General features: G+C 45.2%; 1 protein-coding gene across 1 annotated transcript; it reads right to left on the bottom strand.

Annotated features, from left to right (window-relative positions):
- Positions 1-279: 279 nt before the first annotated feature.
- Positions 280-15674, bottom strand: LOC306784341 (girdin-like; the record flags this gene model as incomplete). The annotated part of the gene is made up of 28 exons (XM_079278268.1): positions 280-1373; positions 1652-1714; positions 2600-2677; positions 3245-3453; positions 4082-4174; positions 4416-4561; positions 4804-4990; positions 5114-5257; positions 5372-5649; positions 5789-5950; positions 6156-6329; positions 6441-6582; positions 6687-6817; positions 7113-7307; positions 7418-7623; positions 7703-8383; positions 8788-8932; positions 9081-9227; positions 9328-9486; positions 10341-10422; positions 11232-11407; positions 11631-11771; positions 12096-12179; positions 12269-12327; positions 12838-12907; positions 13873-13978; positions 15438-15529; positions 15612-15674. 28 exons carry the CDS (start codon positions 15672-15674, stop codon positions 280-282), a joined length of 5307 nt encoding a protein of 1768 aa, XP_079134394.1.
- Positions 15675-17668: the final 1994 nt, after the last annotated feature.

Raw genomic sequence — 17668 nt, 5'->3', positions numbered from 1 at the left:
AGTACTGCCTGAGTCACTATTAAAGCTAAGACTATTTAAGCTGCTATAAGCTACTGGTTATTAGAACTGCAAATAAGCTAGTGTTTAATTAAGCTGCATATAAACTAGTTGCTAATTAAAGCTATTTCATCCCTACTAATTGCGAAGCAGTAGCAGGTGTAAACTATTACACCTTAAGAGAAATAATTTTCTCAACACTTCTGCTGACGTGACGAAAAGTGGCCTCGCAGACACTGACTTTATTAAATTACACAATATTCAATGATGTGACAGCTGCTTTCATGCACTTGTGAGCGGCGTGTCCTTCTCCTCCAGCCCAGGTGCATGTTCTGCATTCTGACTCTGCTCATTATCCACGCAGAGCAGTGCTTGTGGCGTGTTGGGAGTGAACTTCTGGCTCTCAAGTGGACCATTTTGCACTCGGGATGAATTCAGACAGAGGAAGGACTTGTTGTTTTCAAGAGCGTCCGGACTGGTCATGGTCGTGACCACAGAATCACTGAAAATGGTGTTTGAGAAAACAGAGTTGAACGTGAAAGAGGAGCCAAAAAGTGACTCCTGCACGGGAGGTTTGGGGCCGTCGGTGGGAACGACAACTGTCGGGTCTCTGGGAGGTTTGACGGGAGGCGTGGGCTCGGGCTCGCTGTTATTGGTCTCAGGTTCAGCTTGACTCGGTGCTTCCTCCGGATTACTGCTCTTGTCTGAAACCTGAACGGAGAGCGAGTCAGTCGTGACCGTGGCCCTGCAGTCACTGTTTACACTGGAGCGCCGGGATGATCCCTCTGCGGTGGAAATGACGCTGCTGGCTCGGGGGAGATGTGTGGGCGACTTGGACCCTTTCTGTCGCCCCTCTTTCCCCAGAGGCGTGGAGAAGCAGTTGAGGCAGCCAGACATTGAAGAAGATTTGCCCTGAACACACATCACTGTGATCGGTGAACAAGCTAAGGCCCGGGTTGTTTCCGTTTTGCTCGAGCACGATTTTGAATTCATCCCATTGAGCACTGGGTTAACTTTGGCTGTGCCCGCTGAATCTGACGAGCGACGCGTCACTTTCCCTCTCGACCCCCTTCGGATGCTCTTTGTGCCCCTGGTGAGCCAGAAGTCCTGAGAGAGCACAGGGTTTTTCTGCTTTGGTAGAGACTGGACGACTGAAGTCTGGCTGTTGGTGATGGGCATGGTAGAAGCTTTCTCCTTGTGCTGCTTCTGTGTGTGTTGTGGGGTGGAGGTATCCCTGGGGGGCTGGAAGGAGGAGGAGCGGCGGGACGGGGGCTGCTGGACAGGGCTGCTGCCATTTGACCACGGCTCATTTTCCAGGCTCAGGCTGAACTCACAGCTGCTCTCACTTTGAGCTCCACTCTGGACGCCATTCAGCCCTGGAAAAAAGATGATGACGCTTTTTTTAAAGAGCTACAACATACACAGAAATGTTCACTTCTATCGTGAAAATGTGTCAGCTGGCTCAGCATATTCGTAATGACCAACAGGGGGCAGCAGAGTCAAGTCTTTCTATGACAGTTGTTGGCCTCTGTAGTCAGAGATTAATATGAAACAAGGTCACGATTGCGATTTGATGGATTTGCTCTAATTCCTGAGCTGGTCATACATCTGTATGCTTGATGAATCCTCTCAACGTGTATCCACAGGGCTTTACCGTGATTTTGCAGCTCGTCGTCCTCAACTCCAGATGGCACAGCGCTGTCATTTGAATCCTTGTCTGTGGGGCATAACAGGAGAAATCATCGAAGAGTTATAAGCGAATGACACTTTTTAGCACTTTTATTTTCAACTCCTAAAATGAGAAATGTTGTGCTATCTTTGCTCTACTCTCCTCTCCACTTTATTCCAGCATCGAACTAATGACGATGACGTCAAACAAAACAGTGGCTCGTGAATGCCTCTACCTGTCACCCAGAGCTCAGAAACATCTGGATCAGTGGCAGTGATGGTGACGTGGCCAGATGGTAGAGTGGTAAGATGGAGGTGGAGGATGGATAAGATGGATGTGGTAAGGGATGAGGACAATGCGTTCTTCCCGTCCTCCTCAACATCAGCCTCTGAGCCTTCCAGCCGCGCTGAGCTCTCTGCCCACTGCTCCTCCTTGAGCAGGGCTGAGGGGTACGCCAAGCTGCTCAGGGCTGCATTGTTGGACCAAGGAGTGGAAGAAGTGGGAAGTGGATGAGGGAGAGGGACAGACGGGTGAACTGGTCATGGATAAATATGGTGTTAGCTGTTAATCCCTGCAGTACAGCTGGCTCCTGGTGGGGCAGAGCTCCTGCAGCACCAGTGTCCTCCTGCAATGCACCATTTCTTTGACCTCTGATAAATCACCCCAGATTGTCTATACTGCTACAATGAATGCTGCAAATGCTTAAAAATGATTTATCATATCTTGAAATGAGGTTGGCACATTACTAACATATGACTGGGAAGTATCCTTACTGACAATGATGCATCCTACTCACTCTAAGGTTACTTCGATGTTATGCTATGTAATAGAGAAAAGAATAAAGCATTGATACACTTAATATGGTCACGTTAGCAGTTAAATAAAAGGCTGCAGTCAAGATGAGGGTCGACACTGTACCACAGTCTTTCTTACACATGGAACGCCGGAAGAGGGACTTGACTTTGTCTCGATCCTTCAGCCGGTTCCTCATACGGGGAAACACTTTGGTGTCTATTTAACAGCAAAGTGCAGCCACGTGGGAGGTCGACAAAGGAAGCGATGCGAGCAGAGAGAGAGGGATGTAAGGGAGGAGAGGGAGGAAGGGAAGGGGAACGACAGAAGGCAGGAGTGAAGAAACACATTAACAAGAAAGACACGGGGAAGACATATTGAGGACTGGTCACATGCACATATGCTTATTTTTAAACACATTGCAATACCTGCATTATTGAGTATTTATTACACTAGTATTAATTTACTTTAAAATCCATTTCTCTGATATTTTGCTGAGGTGGAGGGGATCGTTTTGTCAAATGTTGGGAAGACGTCTGTTCTACAAATACAGCTTCATGTGTAGATGTGACTGCTGTGGTTGGCCCATGCCGCCCTGTCCTCTGGCTGTGGACTTGATTCGACATGAAGACACTCCTGAGTGATGTTTGGGCCCTGCCTCTGATGATGATCTTAGTTTTGATCGTGGCTGAAGCAGTGAAGGGGGGGGATTGTGGAACTGTGATGAGACTGCTCCTGTCAAGTCAATGGGAGATGATCTGGTGAATTCAAGAAGGTCCGACTCACTGCTGTTACGTTGGGGTGAGATGGCATCACCTGCTGAGGGGGAGGCTGAGCCTCCAGAGCCGTCTGAGCTGATGAAGGAGTTCTCGTGACAGTAGAGGTGCTGCTCAGCGACCCCTGAGTGTGTGGGTGTCGGTGGGCAGTCGGGTCCATGCTCACGGCTGTTGGATTTAATCAACTTCTTCAGTTTCAGAGTGATCCAGTTTCCATGTCTTTGGAAGGGAAGATTTACAAGAAGGAATCAATCACCAATCACGCAAAGGTGAAGAGTAGCAATTGACGTACATGTTTGCCTGATATGCAGATTAAACAATACATATTTAATGCTGCTGTTATCAATATTCTTACACCAACAAATCTGCAATTCCTCTCAGCTTTACGGAGCATTTTAGCATCTTGCTGCTCATTGTTTTGCTTGTACTGTTTCGGTTCACTCTCCCTGCTCTCATAGCAGCGTTTGAAGCTACTCTAGCTGCCCAGGACCAAACAACAGGCAGAGTTAGCAACGAGCTCTTTAGCAGCTAAACATGTATTTGCCTCAGGAAGTTGGTGGAGACCAAACAGACAGAAACAGAACAATTAGCACATGGAACAACATGTCTGGCTAAACAGAGATGCACAGACCTATGGAGCTCAATGTATTACTGACTACACGCTATGAACATTTCTTGATTGATTAAATAACTGACTGTAATGTACGTGAGCTGAAAATGACACAGTCCATTACCACATCAAAGTGTATCAGGGACTGAATGTGAAAATGTGGCATGTCACAGTCATTTCACCGTAAAACAGAAAAGAAACAGATCATCTTATGTCACTATATTGCAGGCAACTTACCTGCGTGGAGGCGATGGCTCATAGAACTTGTACTGGTCCATTATCTTTTCCTCCAGCTTCTCCTTCTGTCTCCTTAAGTCATTAAGTTTGCCACTGAACAGGAAGAGAGGCAGATAGAAAGATTTATCATTTAATAAAAGTTTATTATTGCGGGCCAGCTGTTGATTACTGTGGTATTTCGGTGTACATAAGCTACATTTTGGGCTTTTTGCAAGTATCAAACACGTGAATGTGGTAGATAATTAACAAATAACTGTAACATGCTGTAAATCAACACATAAGAGCATTTTCAGTGCTACATTATCTTGTTACGGTGTTGTCCCTATTTGCTTACATATACTGTCGCTCTTCAACGTGAAACAGATCCTTGCTCTCCAGCGTCTGCTCCAGCAGGGTTCGGTTCTGCAGCATCAGGGTCTCGATCTGGCCGAGCAGGTGGCGGTTCTCTTCCTCCAGGTTGCCCTTCAACTGGCTCAGCAGCTAGACATCACAGACAAGCAGCCATGTGTGCATATAGGAATGTATGCAAAACACACTATTGTGCAATTGTTGAAAGAAAACAATTGCAAGACCGTACATCGAGTCAGCTTATTGACACTATGAAGCACTGACTCTGAAGCATGTTAGTCCAGAGTGTGCTGAGGTTAAGAGGTAATTATGAGGTATATTCATATTATTTAACAGGCAAAACCACAGCAGCTCAACCTGCTGCATGTCAATACCTCACACTGGTTGGTGAGCTTTGTGGAGGAGATGTCCAGCTGCTGAAACTCCTTCTTGAGTTTGGAAAAGTCCGCCTCCAGCCAGGTGTGCTCCAGTTTGGCCTCATTCAGCTGGCTCTTGAGCTGTTTGTGATCCGCCGTCAGCAACTCATTGTCGTTAACAAGCTGACGGTGTGTCTGGTTCAGCCTTCAAAAAAAAGATGTACGGTGATATCTAGCTCCTAGTGTAAGCCCACATCCATTCATTTGTCTGGGTGTGCATTAGTGTGTACATGCTCTCGTGGGCGTGTGCATGCTGTCGCCTCCTCACCGCTCCTTCTCATCACGGAGCCTGCAACACTCAGCAGCAGTGGTCCTGTGCTGTTCTTTCTCCAAAGCCATCCTCATTTGCTCCTCCTTCACTGCTTTCTCCAGGTCTTCTAGCTTGGTCCGCTGCTGCAACAGGCTATTGTACCTAAATATACCACCAATACACACAGGTGAACATGCACGAATACACACACGCACACACACGAGACGATGCAGGGCTCTCGTCCTACATGGCATGTTGTTAGTGCCTTTCCCCCACCTGTCCTGCAGTGTGCGAGACTCCAACTCCAGTGTGCGATGGGCTTTTTTCAAACAGCCATGCTTGCCCATTAGGGCCTCGTACTCCATGGCTTGCCGTTCATGCAGAGCTGCCAGCCGCTCGTGATCCCTTAATAGTTGCTCTTGAACACCGCGCAGCTCTTCACGTTCCCGTATGGCATTGTCCCGTTCACTTTCTGTCCCTGACTGCTGCTGCTGCAGCTGAGCATTCTGGGCCATGAGGGAAGCGCTCTGTGAGTTCAGAGTGGATTTTTCCACCTGGAACAGAAAGGGATTAGGAGTTAATGTAACATTTCAGTGCGTATTGTCTGCATGCTTGCATGCTCTTGCAGAGGCGGGAATATACTTGTGTGCATGTTTTGTGTACCACAGAGAATAGTGTCTGTTGTCGTGTCACCTGCAGGTTTGCGTTGTGTGTCTGCAGGGCCGTATTGTTCTCCTGCAGTGAGGCAGCCTGCCTCTGCAGGGCGAGGATCTGAGCCTGCTGACTGTCAGACTGACTTTCTAGCTGCCTCAGCTGGGCCTGCGTTGCCTGGCGCTCTGCCTCAAGTGTCGCATTCTGGAGAAGAGGAGAGGAGGTTATTGTAAAATGTGACATGAAAAACAGGAGGTCGTGTTACCTTTGTACCTCCAGAACATTGTTTGGTCGACTATTAGCACACATGAACATCAAAAGCAAGTGCTAGTGTGTGTTAAGAACCAATAGTACCATTTTAAAAATAGTTGACTGTACAGATAAACTTTGATAAAGGCCAGCCACTTACATGCCTCTCCACTTCAATGAGGCGGTCTTTGAGCTTCAGCAGTTCCTTGGTGGCCTCCTGGCTTTCACGCAGCCATTCGCTCATTGCCTTGCCAGTCTCTCTGGGAGGGGTGGGACTCGATGCCGTCCACTCCTCCTCCTGCCTCTGTTGCAAGGCCTCATAGCTCAGCTTCACCTGTGGGGTCAAAGGTCAAATGGATCTGTAGCAAAATACGATGTCATTTTTTCAAGGGAGTTTTGTGACGCTAACAGGCCTCCAAAAGTGAGATTGTATGACTTGACTAACAGTCTTGAGCTCTTGACGCAGATGCTGGTTGAGGGTGGAGGATTCCTGCAGACGAGCCTCTAAAGCTGCCATCTTGTCCTCTTTAATCCGAAGAGATTTCTTCAGAGACGACTCTAATTCTGACTCCAGCATCTTGAACCTGCTGCAAAGAGGAAAGAAGAAATTCAGTACCAACCGTGGCATTATAACTCTCCTCATTTCTTACCATATTCACTTCAAAGGCTACTGGACGGGAACTCCAAGCACCTGTTGTCTGGTGCCTCCTGCTCAGCCTGCTCTGCACTCTCCTGGTTCAGGACCCTCATTTCCAACTCATGGGCCAGCGTCTCCAGTTCATTGTCTCTCTGCTGCGTCTTCAGCTTCTCGCTCACCAGCTCCTAAAGATGGACGGTATTATGTGGATCTCACAAAACCTTTTTTTTTAAGAGACATTTATTGACGCTGAACATCATTTTTTACACATCAAGAACTCATTTAATTCCACTGTTTAGGAAAGTCTGTTTGTAAGTCTGTAAATGAGTTCTTGTTGTTGGAAGAATGTAAGCAAAGTTTGAACCAAAATCTGTGAAACACATGCTCACTGCTGCACGATCAGTGAACCGTGAGGGCGTGTCTGGGTCGATTATTCATACGGTCAGCGTAAACTAGACAGCACAGACTTGCTCCCCTCACCTCTCTGAGGGTGGCCAGGGTCCTCTGGTCGATAGCAGCTTGCTTGGTCAGTTCTCTGCTGTCTCTCTCCAGGCCTTTGACCCTCTCAGCAGTCTCTCTTAGCCCCTCCACCTCCTTCACGAGAAAACGCATCTCCCTTTCCATGCTGGCCATGCAGACGTTGCTGCTGTCTAAATTGGCTTCCTGGATTTCAGCCTAAAATAGAGACAGGTAGAACAGGAGCCATTTTATTGAAGAGCAACATGAGTCTTTCAAACATTGTCCTTCCTTAAGGTAAGCAACTGACACAAAACAAGCCTGCCTACCTGCTGGCGGAGTCGTCGATTGTCTTTCTCTAGCTGCCTCGTTTCCCTCTCCAGGGCTGTGGTTTCTTGCTCCAGCCTTTGTTTATCGTTTTCCAGCTGCTCCAGGCGCCGTGCAGAGATCCGGAGTTCCTCTAAAGTGGCCTGCAGACTCTGGTTCTCTGCTTCCACCTCCTGAACCTCTGCCTCCAGACGCTGAACTTTCCTGTCTAAAGAGATGGAGTTGGGTCGTATGCTTGCGTAACTGAATCTTTTACATTGATTTGTGTTGTGATCAACAGAACCTACCAGTGTTATCAAGGGACGTCTGTAGATGCTGGTTAACTGTGTCCAGGGCCCTGCACTTGGCCTCCAGTCGCTGTGTGTGCTTTCTGGCATAGGAGGAACGTGTTGGCAGACCTGTGATGATGCTTTCATGGCAGGGACTACTGCCCTTCGAGCCAGGGGAGTGATCACGTGATCCAACAAAACAATGGATCCTATTGTGATTGTTTTCTAAGACCTCCAGATCAGACATCAGTTCTTTGAAATGGTCTCCATGGTCTGCATCCTCGAGCTGTCCTTTCTCTTGAACAAGAAGACCTGGATTATCTGTGAGGAGGATCTTACTCTGGACTTGCTCCAGACCTTCTGCATGGAATGGCCGATGACAGTTTGAATGCCCATTCAGCATGTGCTGAGTGACTGCACTGTGTGGGAATACATTAGTGCGGTATTCTACATTTGAGGTGCAGGTGGTTTGCAACCCTGTGGGTTCATCTGCTGATGAGGTACAGTTGTCGGTGCTACAGATCCCCTGGCAGACGTGATCGCCCTCAAGGTGGTGGCTATGTTTGGGCTGCATGTTTCTGTTAATCAAGGCAGCTCTCAGTTCCTCTACGGTCCTTATGAGACTTTGCTTCTCCTTTTCCAGCTTCAGCATCCGACTGCAGGTCCTCTCACTCACCTCTTCGCTCAGAGTCTGCTGGCCTTTACACAAACACATGGTGGCGATTAACTGAAGGAGATGAGGACTTGAGACAGACGGAATGAAAGACGAGTTGTGAACACGTGCCATTCGGCTTTCCTTACAGGGAGGTAGACACTCTCAGGGATACCTTTGATATGTGTGAGCACAGTTTGATGAGTCTAGCTTAGTTCAGTTAGCCTTCTACATATCTATAGGATCAGGGACATGCAAGTGTTCATCTCAAAATCACAATTAACGTTGTTTGGTGAAACATCTCCTGACATAAGAAGTTCTAATGGAGCGCTTATGCATGCATGTATCCATGGATGAACACACTCACATAATTCACCCTTTGCTACTATTCCAATCAATACAATCCATTAATTCTCCCATGAAGTCATCTCACTGGATCAGCAGCTCTTACCCTGAGAGTTCTCGGTGGTCTTGGTTAGCTGCTCTAACTCCCAGCCCAGGTGCTGGGACTCCTCCATGCTCCTCCTTTGAGCCAAACACAGAGCCAGGTTCTCCTCCTGCAGCTCCTCAGTGCGCCTCTGATCTGCCGCCCTCTCCTAACGTGGGGAGACAAAGCATCAGAGAGGCATGAGAGCAGATTCCGTTGAATCGTTGAATCTAAAAGAGGACTTCGGAATCTAATATTGAGTTTGAGATGATTTTGAAAATTACTGCTACTGATCTCCTTGTGTGCAGATGTCTGACCTGCTCCATGTCATGGACCCTGGCCTTCAGCAGCAGACCGCACTTCTCCAGCTGGTGCATTTTATCGGAGCGTGCCCTCCAGCCTGCCAACTGATCCTCCAGCACCTCTTTGGTCTCCTGTAGCACCCTGTTATCCTCCTTTAGCTCCTGAAGTACACACACATTGTTGCAGGATTCTGTGATTTCCTGAGATCCATGCATATATAATCAAAATGAACTGGTAAAGCATTTATAAGACTCCATCAACCTCCACTTTGGCCTTGTAGACCTCCATCTTGTGCAGTTGCTCCCTGTAGCGTCCCACTTCACTCTCCAGCTTGTCCGCCTTCATTGCTCTCTCTCTCAGGGCGTCCAGCTCGTCCCGGTAGGTGCGGGCTGCGCGGGCGTCTACCAGCAGCTGGGAGTTCTGGCGAAGGTTGACATAGACGCATAGTTCATAGCAAAACATGATGGAGCCGTGCATCATTCTTTCTTATCTGGTTCTGCAAGTCTTCAAGTGTCTCTCAGCATAAGTCAAAGTCAGTTTGTTGCTATTATTTTTAATCAAAGCTGCATCGATCTTCAAAGAATCATCGAATAGTTCCACGTCATTTTCGAATAGTATTTTTGCTTGAAATGTCCGTACCGACAAAGCTGTATTCCATTCAACCTCTTCTATTCATCCCATAAAATCTTGTGTGAAATGAGTTTGACTAAAATTACAAAGTTATTGCTTTGGCGAGACTAGAATGACTGAAATATTCAATGTAAAAGGGGCATTTCACACATGGCTGGAACTAAATAAAAAAATGAAGAGAGAGAAAACATTTTGACTGAAAGTAACATTTTAACGACTTTTCAGCAACTAAAACTGGACTAAAACATTTTGAGTTGACGTTGACTAAAATTAGACCAAAACTAGACTAAATATATGAAGGATAAAAATGACTAAAATGAGACTAAAACTAATATCAATAAGCATGCTTATTCAGCAATAATAAGCATTTTAATCTAAGGACTAAGACTAAATTAGTGGCCAAAATCAACATGTTGGAAACGAACCATGCAGCCACAAGGCTAAAACAGAGAACACACATGAGATCTCTCATTCAGACAAATCAACAGCTTTGCTTGTATCTCTGAGTTCAGAGGGTTAAATTTGCTGTCATTAAGCACCGCTCTGCAGCAAAGTATGTGCAATAATCTGTATGATCTGCAGAGCGATCAGGAGGTTACTGTGTGTCACCATCAGAAGGAGCTGCCATTCATTCAACGACAAACCTCCTGCTGGATCCTCTTCAGCTCTACCTCCATGGTCTCAAGCTCATGTCTGCAGTCCAGCATCTGCTCGCTCTTCTCCTCTCTGGTGGGGTCAGATGGGCAGTGCAGAAAGATGAGCAGGTGGGCTGGTTAGAACATAAAGCTTCTTCAGCCCCATTTTATTTTCTCTCTCACATGTTGTGGAGGAACCGATGCAGGTTCAGATGTACATTATGCACATGGAAGAACTGTCTCAGGCCATACGGGATGATTCAGAGATATTGTGTGTTGCTCAGAGGCAGCAGTCAATCTGAGCATCCCAACAAGAGAGGACAATACAGCCGAGTAAACGGGATGGAGAGCAATGATGGAGCTGAGATCTCGATTGGATCAGGGTTAGTGTGTGTGTGTGTGTGTGTGTGTACATGCTGTGTTCGCTGAAATGCTGAGCCAATGTGGGTCAGTGGTGGTGCACAGCCATGGAACCTGCCCAGCAGGCAGTAATGTGGGCCAAACTCCCAGAGGCATCTCTTATCCTGTATATCTTTCTCTCTCCTCTCATTCACACTACTGGCAGAGGACAGGTTAACTCTTTACCAGCATCCACACTGAAGTGGAACTCATACTATACCAAGAGACAACATCAAATTAAACCATCGCTTTGTGTGGGAATGGACAACTTCTACCACTTTGGATTTTTGATCTCATGCCATTTGCATTGTTTTTAGATCTCAGAACGACTATTTGATGATCGGGCATGTTTGCTGTAAGATGGTTTAATTCTCCTGATTGTGTACATTATATGCTAAACATTTAGCCACAATGACTTTCTTTTCTCCTTTTTGCTATTTGTTTTCTTGTTAAAATGCATTGTACTTTTTTATTTCAGTGAATAAAGTGTTTAGTACTCACAGTTCTTGTCTAAGTCGTCTGATCTTGGCCTTGGAATCAGCCAGCTCCACTGCCAGGTGTTGCTGAGTACCTGTCTGCTGCTGCATGCTGGGGGAGTAGCTGCCAGACTGCGGGCTGGAGGGGCTATTGAGCAGGCTCGCCACACCTTCCTTTTCCTGCATTAGCTCTGCTATCGTCTGCGAAACGGACAGCTTACAGATTAGCATTTGACCCAATTTACCTCTTAAAATCTAGAACTGAACCCGTTTCACTGTCTACATAGAATCTCCATGACTTATAATGCATAGTTTGTAGCCACGATATACCCCAAAATATCTTCATGTACACAACACTTTTGGATTCACACCTAGGTTCACATGAAACCTGCAGTAAATATGTATCTCTTAAGATCAAATATACCTCCAGATGGGCGTCCCTCTGGTCCAGCACATGTCGGAGGTGCGTGGCCATGTTCCTCGCTACGACCTCCAACTCATCTGGATGCACATCGCTGGACTCCAGCCACTGCAGGTCCAGCACGTTCTCCTGACTGTGGGTCACCTGGTCGACACGGACAGTCAGACAAGCAGGAAAAAACACAATATAATGGGAATGAATACATTATACAGTGTATTGGCACAAGGATCCTTCGTATGCAGCTACAAAATACAGGTTTGTCTTTCACTGCCGAATAAATCATTACTACTTCCAGGAATTTAATATAAACTGTATTTCTCATTATATCTTCAACTAACAATGATATCTATGCTGGCTGTGACTCCTGCTGTATCTACAGTATTCTTTGTGTACGAGACACAAGTACAACTACACACAAACTGATTTCCTGAACAACGTAGCTGTGGCATCTCAGATGAACTCATATACCTGCTGAATATGTGCAGCTATGGCAGCTTTCGTGTCAAAGTCAAGTGCTTGGATCCTCTCGATGTACTCCTCTTTTTCCTCACACTGAAAATAAAAACGTTAACAGATTTAGATCTCCACATCTCATGCAAGTCTGTCTGCTTCAGGATTTCTGATCAGATACTCAGCTTCACCTGAACTGCACATCCCAACAGCAGCAGCAAAAGCTTCTTCGTTTCCTCCAGACTTTGCTCTGTTAAAGAGGAGAGAAAGCTCATTGTCTGAAATATGACTGATCAGATTGATGCACTGAGTGCTGCTGGCGTGGATTTAAGTAGAATAAACTGCTGGCTGGGGAATTTGCTCATCAGACTCATAGAATGCAACTGAATTCAAACTGTATCAGAAACTGTATCACAAGGCTGCTTGATTTTCATGATTCATTAATTACAAACAAAGATTATCACACGTTTTGCATTGTCAACATTTTCAAAAATATTGAACAATTACATTATTGCTAGTAGTTAACGTGTCTAATTAGATGGGCTGCTTTAATTGTTTTTTCAAATTATGGATGTATCATTTTGTCAAATAAACTCAGAAGTTTTCGTTCGACGACTTCAGCGATTATACTCGACCTATATTACACATGTCCTTATTTCAGGTGAATGATTGGAGATCAATGCAGTGCTTATTGACTATCAGCAGACGGACCCATCAGGCTTGAATTAGCAGCTCCAAGATGAGGAATAAAAGAGCATACCACAGTAAGGAGTCCTGCCAAGCAGCAACACGTTTGGCAAAGGAATCATGATTAATTGTCTCAGATGATCCTGAAAAACAGAGAAACAGCGAGAGAGGAGGGTGGAGGAAAAAAGGAAGATGACGATACAGTTCAGGCCAAACTAAAACAAGGACTAAATACAGCACTTCTTGCGGTCCTGCCAAAGTGCTTGAATGGACAGCGACGTATGTATGTACAGCACATAGCAGCTGCTTTAATACATGTATAGAAACACAGCCAACAAAGGGAGGAGCGCGCTGAATGGGTAGATGACAGAGCCCGTTTCCCTGGTGCAGTGTTCGGTGCGGCCTTGCATCAGCCTACAAGTGGCTACATCGATGCATGTGTGCATATATATACATGTGCACAGTGTGTGTGCTGGTGTGTGAGCAGTGTAACAGTGTTTGTTAATAGTTCCTGTTAGGAATACGGTGCCTTGCAAGAGATCAAAAACAGCATCTTATTGCATATTAATTTGTTTCCTCTCTACCAATGTAAAGCACACCAGATGTATCTTTGTTATGCCTTTCTTTCATTTGAAATGTCAGCATGCTAACACCTTAAACTAAGATGGTAAACAACAAACATTATAGCTGCTAAACATTAGCATGTTAGCATTGTGATTGTAAAAGTATTAGCATGCTGCTGACTTAGCATGTAGCTTTAAAGTAACATTATGCCTCACAGAGCAGCATGTCTGTCGTCACCAACGTACCTTACAACATAAAAATAACCAAAATCAGATCCGGATGGGATTTTCACATGACAGCAGATAAAAGATTCAAGGGCTGCCCTGCATCTACATTTACTGCTTTGTACTTAAGAGTTATTCTAAGAGAAGCAAAGGCATATCTGGTTTGCGCATGTGTGAGCGAGTGTGTGCGTGATGGATGATGCAAAGTTGAGGAGGAAAATCCAATGTTCAGATAGCATAATGTCGTGTAGAGAGAGAGGGAAAGCTTAGCGGTCTGTTTAGGGACATATGGATGAGAGGGAGGAACATCCAAAACTCACCAGATAATACGACTTGATTTGTTGGACAAGGAGGTTCAGGTTCTGGATCCTCTGACTTGGATCTCTGCCTACTTTCTTTGCACCCTGAGGTGTAGCCGATGGATTTCTGAAGGCGCGACACAACACAAAGGCATTTTACTTGACAGCGGAATGGAGTGAGAGGGAGCTGCAAGCTGGTAAAGGTTTAGGCTCAGGGATCGCCATGAAAACATGCATGAGTTCTCTATTCATTCCTAACTTTAGCCCCTGTGATGTCATTCCTTTCAGTCAACAAACTGCACTGCTCGAGCCAAATGGGGCGGCATTAGACTTTCCCCCAAAGGGAACTCTTTAGCTGGATTCTTGGGCTGTTGGCTCTAATGTGGTCTGGGGTTGAGCTGTCATACATTACAGCTGAAATGCTGTCATTCATGAACCTTTGTGCAGTTTAATAGGACAGACCTCACCTTGTTGCTCAGGAAAGGAAAGCTGTTGTGTGCAGACATTAAGAGTAGCCAGCAAAGAGATGGACTCAAATTTGTATTTACACACAAATGTATTCTAGAAGTTTGAGTGAAATAGAAAGGCAGATAGAATGAATGAAAGAGAGACAGAGATGCTGCCCTGCTGCCCATGTTTTATTCTGCCTTTCTCCATCTCTGTGCTGTTGGTCGGTTTCCTGTGACTCCTCCCTTCCCTTCCCATCTGTGTCCCAGTGCCACTAAACACCAGCAACAAGGCCCTAATCCCAGAGGGTCTCCCAATCCAGGAGATTATCCGCCTCTTACGCTCCCCTCAGCGCAGCATTGTTTTGCATTTAGAGCTGGTTATTGTGGCCGTGGGGGATGAGTGGGATGAATGCACACTGTAGACTCATCAGTTTTCTTTGCAACTCTTCAATTTCAGTTCTACCATCGATGTCTGAAGTGTCTCCCAACATGGAGACTAGAACCGGGGTCTCACCACCTGTCACCTTACAGCCGTTTGTGTCACATTGTAAACTGCCAGATGACCATCAGTTGATGTTTGTTATAGGTGCGGGTTAATTCCCTCAGAACATAAGGCACCCCAATCACAATCTCTTAAGTAGAGTCTTGACAGTATCTATGAATTTCCTCACGTCTTTGCAAATCTCTAGATGTCCCTCAGTGTCTGTGACTTTCATGCAAATTCTTACATTTTTTGAGAAACCTAACCTGTAAGTAATGAGGAAGTTGCATTTGAAGACCGCTGCAGACGACAAAGATACCCTTTATTGCTGCTGAGTGACAAAGCCAGTACTGTTGGTGGCTGGATAAGAATGTTAGCAGATGCTTGATACTGTAGCTGCTGTAGATGGCACGAGGGGAGAAGATACCTAATTCTTAAAAAAAAATACTTATTAAGGCTAAATAAGGATGATTTCTAGTATCTGAACGATGTGCTTCATCATCATCATTTGCTGTTGAAGTCTATGACAGTCAACAGCTTCAAAAGACAGGCTACTCATCTAAATCACCATCTGGACACGGCTCACAATCTAAATTAGAAATGTGACAAATGAAGTATAAGCTGCAAGGACAGAGATGTGGCATGAAGTGACTTACATTTGTGTCATTACATCATTCAAAAAGACTCCATCCAGTAACGCAGAGAAGTCGAAGTGCATGTCCCCATCATGTGGCACGAATGTCCTCACCTAAATAACAAAGGTAGCACACAGGATGACAGGTTGGTACCACAGTGTCTGACAGCAAATCAGAGCCGTCTGCAATACTTACCCAAGTGACAAGAGGGCTCAGCATGAATTCATCCAGACAGGGCAGAAAAACTCCAGTTTCCATCGCTACCAAGGTTGTGGGTGATGGATCTACACAGAAAATCACAGTTATGTCAATCAGGGAGAAGAGTGTCAGCAGCCCGGTCTACATGTAGTTCAGAGGTGACACGGTCCTGCACGAGTGCACCATCACAATTGTCCGGTCCATCTCATTTAAACTAGTTGAGAAATGTCTCTCGGCATTGCGGTTCGTGCTGTCGGTGTTTTCACACACAGTCTGTCGCTACATTCTGCACATCCAGCAGTTTAAATGTCCCCATCCGTCCAATCACATCCGCATTTTGTCCCGCAACACCCCACACTCCGTTACATCCTCCTTGGTCCTCTGCTGCAAAGGCATCTGCCGCCGGACCCCTCCTCCTCCTCCTCCTCCTCCTCCTCCTCCCCAGCCCAGCACACACAACAAACATTTATGCACACAAATAATTATTTATGGTTCAGGCTGTTCAGCACGATACAAACAATAAAGCGTGAACTCTTATGGGTGTAATCCTGACAGATGAACCCATCATGTGATGAAGTTCTTCCCCCTGAATACAAAACCTCCAAACTAAACATGCCAAAGTTGAGCCGCCAAAGCTCGCAGCCTGTGATTGAGCAGCGGCGCCTCCTTGTGTTTAAACCTGGAAGAGAATCTGAATCATAGATGCACTTTACAATAATACACTTACATTTTACGTTATAAAATAATGTACATCATTTATTCAGATATATCATGATCTATAAAATTGTCAGGAGTCTAATACATCAATCCTGCAATAAATCCCACCTTTACAATGTTGATAGTGTTTTAGGATGTACGGTAGTTTGTGGTGTTGTTGACATGCATTAAACACAGGCCGGTTCTATTATTTACAAAACAATAAAACAGTGTGTCAGTGTAACACCACCACAAAATAAGAAAATGAAGTGTGTTATTTTGAATGAAAAAACACCCTCTTACTAATAAGCCCACATTTTAAATGACAAATATAAAAAATTTCCAATCTTATTACATTTGATACATCTAAATGCCAGATGGCAGATGTTTCCCTCAGTCAACAGATAAACAGCATAACATCCACTTGTGTTGACACAGAAATAGTTTGTTATTTGACATCGCATTAACTCTAATTGTTCCGTCTCATGTGAAGATTAACATGCTGAGCTTTGCCTGATGAGAGGTTTGTGCTGTGAACTGTAAGGCCACTGTGCGCTAACACACCGCTGAAGGTATTTCATCGATCATCATGTTTTGGAGTTTGTCTGCCCACCAGTGGCCACATGTGGCTCATGCAGCTGGTCTGACTTCATCACTGGGCGTAGATGCAGTTTCACACAAATCAAAACATTTTGGACTATTTCTAGTGTAACGGAGCAATTTCTTGCACAAACTGGAGATGCTCTGTTTTACCAACAAGTGACTCTAGCTTTGGAATCAATGCACAATTTAATATGTGTCATGGGTGTAATGTGAGATTATGGAATACATCGTGACCTCATTACGGTAGTCATAATGCCCTGCATACATGATGTATTTATGTTCTAACTACATTAAAACTGTGAAGGCCTTATGTTTAATGCGGCACATTGGTACGTAACTCACAGCTCATTAGGAAAATATGAACAATGATTGGGCAGCACGATATGAGTCATTGCTGATTATATTCTGTAAAACAGAAAACACGACCTGAAAGTTGAATCTGTTGAGAAGCACCTGACCTTGTTTGAATAGATTTTATGTGTAAACGTCAGCTGTGCTTCCCAGAGAGGTGATGCTGAAATAAACACAAGAATTAGGAAAAATGCACATTTCATAAGGTCAGATGAACATTTCCAATGAGATGATAAACAATCGTCACATCGGTAAAACGACTGCATAAGCCTGTGTGCTATTCATTTATATCAACAAAAAGATTGCATCATCATTAAATACTCAATGATTTATTTGGGTGAGTTTGATGGGATATGTTTATGGATTTAAATAAGAGTCACATAGAGCATATTGATTTTATAATC

The sequence above is a fragment of the Melanostigma gelatinosum genome (assembly GCF_949748355.1).
Source record: "Melanostigma gelatinosum genome assembly, chromosome: 11".
Taxonomy (NCBI): Eukaryota; Metazoa; Chordata; class Actinopteri; order Perciformes; family Zoarcidae; genus Melanostigma; species Melanostigma gelatinosum.
Note: the sequence above shows the minus strand (reverse complement) of the source record. Positions and strands in the feature narration are given on the sequence as shown.